This window comes from Glandiceps talaboti, chromosome 15, assembly GCF_964340395.1.
Source record: "Glandiceps talaboti chromosome 15, keGlaTala1.1, whole genome shotgun sequence".
NCBI classification, from domain to species: Eukaryota; Metazoa; Hemichordata; class Enteropneusta; family Spengelidae; genus Glandiceps; species Glandiceps talaboti.
The window spans coordinates 2,236,486-2,242,803 of NC_135563.1; the positions used below are offsets into that span (position 1 = coordinate 2,236,486).

The 6,318-nt window shown below is 37.5% G+C and overlaps 1 protein-coding gene across 1 annotated transcript; it reads left to right on the forward strand.

Moving 5' to 3' along the window:
- The first annotated feature begins 3,651 nt into the window (after positions 1–3,651).
- On the forward strand, positions 3,652–5,338 carry LOC144446801 (homeobox protein Nkx-2.5-like). The gene is made up of 2 exons (XM_078136642.1): positions 3,652–4,006; positions 4,638–5,338. Exons 1-2 carry the CDS (start codon positions 3,652–3,654, stop codon positions 5,186–5,188), a joined length of 906 nt encoding a protein of 301 aa, XP_077992768.1. The 3' UTR covers positions 5,189–5,338.
- Positions 5,339–6,318: the final 980 nt, after the last annotated feature.

Here is a 6,318-nt window from a genome sequence, read left to right on the forward strand (position 1 = left end):
ATGGTAAGAAGGGGATGAAACCATGCGAAGGTTTGGGACAAAAAATTGAACATCATTTGCAATCAATGTGGATGAAGATAAAATTAAAATGACGAATCTACAGAGTCAATCAATCAATCAATCAATCAATCAATCAACTTATTTTATCGAGGGTAGCCAAGTTGGCCGAAGCCTAGGGCCTTCTGTATATGAGAGTAGAAACACAGGAGATATAAAATGCAGTGTAAGAACACACAGTAAACATCAAAGAGTGTCTATAATTATTTAATGTTGGTGACAGCCACATTAGAAAGAAGACGGTGGAGGTCTTTTTCCCAATTCAACTTGTAGGGTATTCCAAATATTTGCACCTGAAAACAAATGTGCTGTAATCCAATTCTAGGTCATGGAACTAACAAGTCAGTTTTTTGCTGGAGCTGGTTTTGTAATTGTGAAGGTTATGAACCTACTAGTAGTGAAAAGAATACTCAGGACAAATACTCAAATACTCAAGACAGAGGCTGTTTAGAGAGAATAGAAGAGTTTTGTTGAGAAAAATATAGTATACAATACCCATTGACGACTTTTATTGCACGAATTTACAACTTATTTTCTCCCTGCTGTTACAATAGTCTTTTCCTTTGGTATAGACTGTTTGACGTCATAAACTTTGGTTGTTCGCTTATAACCATGGATAACCAACATACATGAAATTGGTCAATCGCCGTAATAAACTTATTAATAAATAGTTATTCTGTCAATCAGTTCGAATTAGATAACCTGTCAATCAATCATTCTAACTTGACTCTAATCCATGCATTATTTAGCGGAGATTACACCATTTTACAGTAGCCACACTTAATTAAAACATACACTGACATTTTGTTGTAAGACATCGTGCAACTGTTTAGTCACTATCACAATGACCAAATCTCGAGCTCGAATATTTTAGTTTAGTTTCAATCTAACCATTAGTAAATCGAAAGCATAAAACTGAGGACAGGACAAAGCAAACCCAGCTTCTTTTATTCATTTTAAATATGTTCTTGATAGCTTAATAATAGAGTCACTTTTGAGAACGTGTAAATTGCACCGGAAAGCCTTTCTACCAATGTCAATATCTTCATGGACGACTCGTTCTGTAAATTTGCTAAATTGACAAAGAAGTTAGCTTAACGAACGTCAACAAAATTGTCTAGTACAATTTACTTTCAACGAGCAAGAGGAAGGCCAAATCCTCGACTCTCTCCAAGCGTAGTACTTAATCGACAACACTTCACGTTGACTGTTTCATATGTGCGAATATTTCTGTAACAATAAGCGATTTGGCCGGCGGCTAAACGATCAAATATCCAGTGTTTTAATTTAATGGTCTCGGAAACACGATAAGAAGTAACACTCCAAATCATAGCAGTGCCGGTAGATGTGGATTACAAATCTGCTTCCAGTGTGTGTTGTTTTAGTCGTTGAAAGCAGTGAACGTCTCTAATCAAACAACTCACTTTACTATGTGCATTTAAGAAGCTGCTACTGAAAAGGTATTCTTACTTGCTATTTATCAAGTTAAGAGTTCTTCCAAATAAAAGTGGCCTTAAATGAGTAATGCCCCCTCCTTTCTCATTAGAAGTACTTTTGAGAGAAAATCGACAAAAACTCAGTCTAAAACCGGATTCCGCCTTCCTGTCTAATTGTTTGTCTGTTGATGATATCACAGTGTTCCACGTGAGTATCCTTTTCCTGAACAAAATACCTCTAGTTGACAGCCAAAAATATGCGAGTGTGATATTTCTTTCGTCTGGCACTTTCGTCTCCAAGTCAAAAACTTCTGAAAACATTTTGGTTTCGAGTTGCTGTTTAAGCCCCTGAGTGGCTCCTTATCGGATGACTTGGTAGAATCGATTAAAGATTGTGTTTTGCTTTTTTTCACTCCATACTGATTCCTTAAAACCCCTTCTAAGCAATTTTGGACACTTCTGAGAGCTTACTCTACTAGTATGATGGCTTGAAAATTATCTATTTCTCATGTGAAGAGGGTGTTGTAGAACCCAGAAGGAGCAATTGGAATAAATAAGTTGTGATTTGTATGTGTGAATAGAGATGGTGATATCGTTGACGATGCATCACGTTATAATAGACATGTTCATTTTGATAGACGTGTCTGTTACCGTCGTATTGTAGGCTACACGAAGTCAAGCAAGCGAATCTCGCCTCCTCTTCTACCAATATTGCAAAGTATTATAAAGTTTTTATACACTTTTCGTTATCAACAATTATAGTAGAATTGTCCATATTTTTGTCTACCGACAAAACGGGTATAGAGCATTCCCGCGAATAATTGTATACAGTATCAAATAGTTTCAACCTTTTGTATAACAACCTGAATAACACTTTTGTTAAATACCGAAAAATTAATGATTGATTGTATGAGGCCTATTTGACTAGACAGTCTTCGCCATCGACCATAACTTTTAAGAAAACGTAGAATGACAGATTCACTGTTTACATCATGATTTATTTGAATGTTTCGGGTTCACCTTTAAAACGTATCGTTATTTCTTGCCTAAGATTTTGTATTTTAAAAATATATATCAGCCTGGTACTACAGAGCAGATTTAATACTATACATATAATGTGTCAAATTTAACTTAAATCATAAAATTCTGCTATATTCCAAAGAAATAAAACAATTTCTATGTCGCTATGATTTCATCGCAATAATAATCCAAAATTGAACGTTCACAATATTTAGTCATTGGCGCTCAAAAAAAAGTTTAGTGTCGAAGACATTTTATTTTGATTTCACTTAATACGAAAATAGATGAAGTGATGATGTGACGATAAAAGAAAGTAGATGAAGAATTCCTTTGTATTAATCATTTGGAACTAATTTGTAAATTGTAGGGAGATTAAAGTGTGTTCATAATTCTAGGCATGTCAGGTTAAAAAAGAAGACATGTTCAACTTGAGTTCTGACATTAGGATAAGGTGCTGACAATTAAGCTTAATTGAAGAAATCAAAATAAATGTTGACTTAGTCTGAAGTGCCTGCACTCTCTAGCTCGCTGCTCCGAGCATACACAATGGGAAGGGGTTGACCAGGTCGACGTATCGAATGAAGTCGTTAGCACGCAATTGTTAGTGCCTTACTGGGGAACGTTCCTGCGGTGGGCTTAACATCATTTACTTAAGCAAATGGAGGGATCGTATGAGCTAAACAAACGTGACAGTAAACGGCTCCGAGCTAAGTGCTTGATACGAGAAGTAATTGATTGCAACGTATATACTGTCATCAATGTCGTCTACCAATGGGAAATAGCCAATCAGGGCACGAGTTACAAGAGACACAGGATTGATGGAAGTACTTGTCTTGCAGGCATTCTATAGACCCCCCATCCAACAAAGCTCGGATTTCACCCCTTGGCGCTAGTGGTTACGCCCAGACAAGAACTAAACCGCCCCATTACATTGTAGGAGGAACGGCTAATGTTATATGATACGGGACCCACTGACAGACGACAGCAGCTAGTTTTTAAATAGGAAAACTCTCTCACAAGTTGTACAGTTACGTTACGGCTCACGTTGCTTTGGAGCGATTCTCCACAGTGTATGTTTACCTCGGTGGGTCTCTGCATGCGCTTATTATCCCCGCTGGGTGCACATCAGGGATCGACTATGCTTTCTACTTCTATGAATAACAGTACTCCTTTCTCTGTTAAGGACATACTCAACCTGGCCGAACAACAGCAACAGCACTACCAACACCATCACCACCAATCAAACATGATGGAAGCCGCACATCACGACTTAAAGTCGCTCTGTCTACCACTAGAATCAGAAATGACACACTCGGGATCGGTGAGCGTTCATGACAACATGGATGTGGCTCTGACACAAACAAATCTGAGTTACCATCATCATCATCATCCCCAAGTACCCAATAATACAGCTACTAACAGCTCCACTATGATATCGGACCTGGTCAAACCAGAATCGACAAGGGAGGAAATGTCCATCGAACCTAGTAAGTGTTGCTTGAGATCCTCCTTATAAGTCTATCATTAAACCACTTTAATAGAAGAACTTTGGGGTAAATCCAATTAAAGATTATGTGCGTCTTTTTTGAAAACACTACTATGTAGCATAATGACTACATCAAAATGTCGTAAAACGAAGTAGACGGCACACGTTATAGTCAATTTGTCAACCTGTAATGAAATTTCACGCTTTTCAAACGATTTGCTTTGTAAGTGGTCTCGAGCAGAATATGGTCGTATTAAACTAAGAGATCAACTCAAATTGAAGAAGAATTCAAAAGAAATCAGAAGACTGTTATGAATTGTCGCAGATTCTCTTAAAATTCGTTTTAATACATCTTTATATTTGAATTCGCCCTAAATGAGTATATTTCTCGTTTGATATGATTGTAAAATTGCACGCCCAACCTTAAAATGTACACCAACAGGAAATGTCCTAAGATTGTAGTATTTCCTGCAGATGACTGTTCAGCTATTCGTTGAGGTCGAAACCCCCTTGGAATGTGCACTATCCTTTTAGATTTCAAAGAAAAAAATAAAATGGTCTCATTCCTGACTCTCGGAGTTGACGTCAAAATATCTAAAAACCATGTTTTTCGTGTTTATTTGCAGGTAGACCATCAGTCAATAACGTTCAGAGTAACAAAGTTGTAGAGAAGAAAAACAAAGAGGATGATCGTCACCAACAGAAACAACGTCAGCGAAGAAAACCTCGTGTGTTGTTTTCTCAGGCACAGGTGTTCGAACTTGAACGTCGTTTCAAACAGCAACGCTACCTATCTGCCCCTGAAAGAGAACATTTAGCTAATGTGCTCAAGTTGACATCGACACAGGTGAAAATTTGGTTTCAAAACCGTCGATACAAATGTAAACGCCAACGTCAGGACAAGACTCTAGAACTGGCCACTCAGCCGGCACCGAGACGTGTTGCCGTGCCAGTTTTAGTCCGAGACGGTAAACCGTGTTTAGGGAGTCCTCCGCCGTATGGTTACAATAACAACTATAACAGTGCATGTACATATTCTAACTATAACTGTAGTAACGTGAATATGAGCCCTTACACTACCCCATATACATACAGTAACACTTCGTACAGCCTTCCAAGCGTAAATGTACAACCAACAACATACTCAATGCAACCACAGCCGGTTCCCCAGGGAGTCAGAGCGTGGTGACGTCCCATCCACCCATCGACCAGCACGAGACCACCAAGGCTTTGAAGCAGTTAGCATTTGTATTCGTCCTGTGTTAAAAAGGAGTCCAAGCCCACGAGTTGGATTTGATCTTGTACAGATGCGACACTGTCTAAATAGTCTCAACATGGGATTGGCCGAGTGATGATGGATACTGTTGTCCGGTGCAGTGGTTCCTCGCATCCGAAGCACTCCGTTGTTTGACGTGAACTCACTGCAGCTATTTGTGTATTGTACAGAGGACAAACTGTTACATGCAACGAGACAATAACAGATAAGTGAGTTTGACAATGCAAATAAGGAGTTATTCTATAACGAAAAAATTGAAAGTATTAACTTTGAATTTGTTCACATGTATATTTATTATATGAGAGGACAAGTTACCGATTACCTTGTGTTACTGAATTGAATTTGTTGTCCACAAAAATAATGTAACTCCGTTACTTATTACGAAAAGTGATAAATCAAACTGAGTTCAAACTTGCTAAATCAAGATTAATGTAGCGGATAGATAATGTTGGTTAACATTTCGAAATAGACGGTTTGAAGACAATCGTTAGCTGTAATTTCACGAATCCATATATGATGCAGGACAGCAAAAGTATACCATATACATATAGGTTACACATGTAGGCATATTGTGAGATATAGATATTCGTCCATAAAACAGTCTATTCATTAAATCGGATTTGTTTAGAAGATCTACATATTTTGTTTCTGATATTAGTACATTTATATATTCTGACAGCGTGTCATATCCGACACATGAAGTCAAAATTAAGTTCTAAAGATTACTTTAAAATGTTAGTCGATTCAGGATTCTTCTCTCCAGGAACGTAATAAAACTGTAACATGAAAATCAACCTATGCATTTTAATTGCTTTGTGATTTCAACGCCTTGGAAGACATAAAGATAGTGCCATATTTCATTGCTTCAGTCTTCAAACACCCGTACATCGACAGAATAAGTATTAAAGTGGGCATTCTTTTACAAAACTGTCGATATTTTGTTTATATTACATTCTACTACAGTATTAGAAATACAAGTGTCATGACGTAACGATATATTTAGATGTAGTTTCACTGTAGTACAAATGTACTAGATGTCCAGT

Bases quoted from the DNA above. Each gene is read 5' to 3' on its own strand.
- LOC144446801 (XM_078136642.1), top strand. From the start codon at position 3,652: ATGCTTTCTACTTCTATGAATAACAGTACTCCTTTCTCTGTTAAGGAC. The intron at 4,007-4,637 runs GTTGCTTGAGAT...GTAGACCATCAG, and splicing joins GTCCATCGAACCTAGTAAGT to TCAATAACGTTCAGAGTAAC.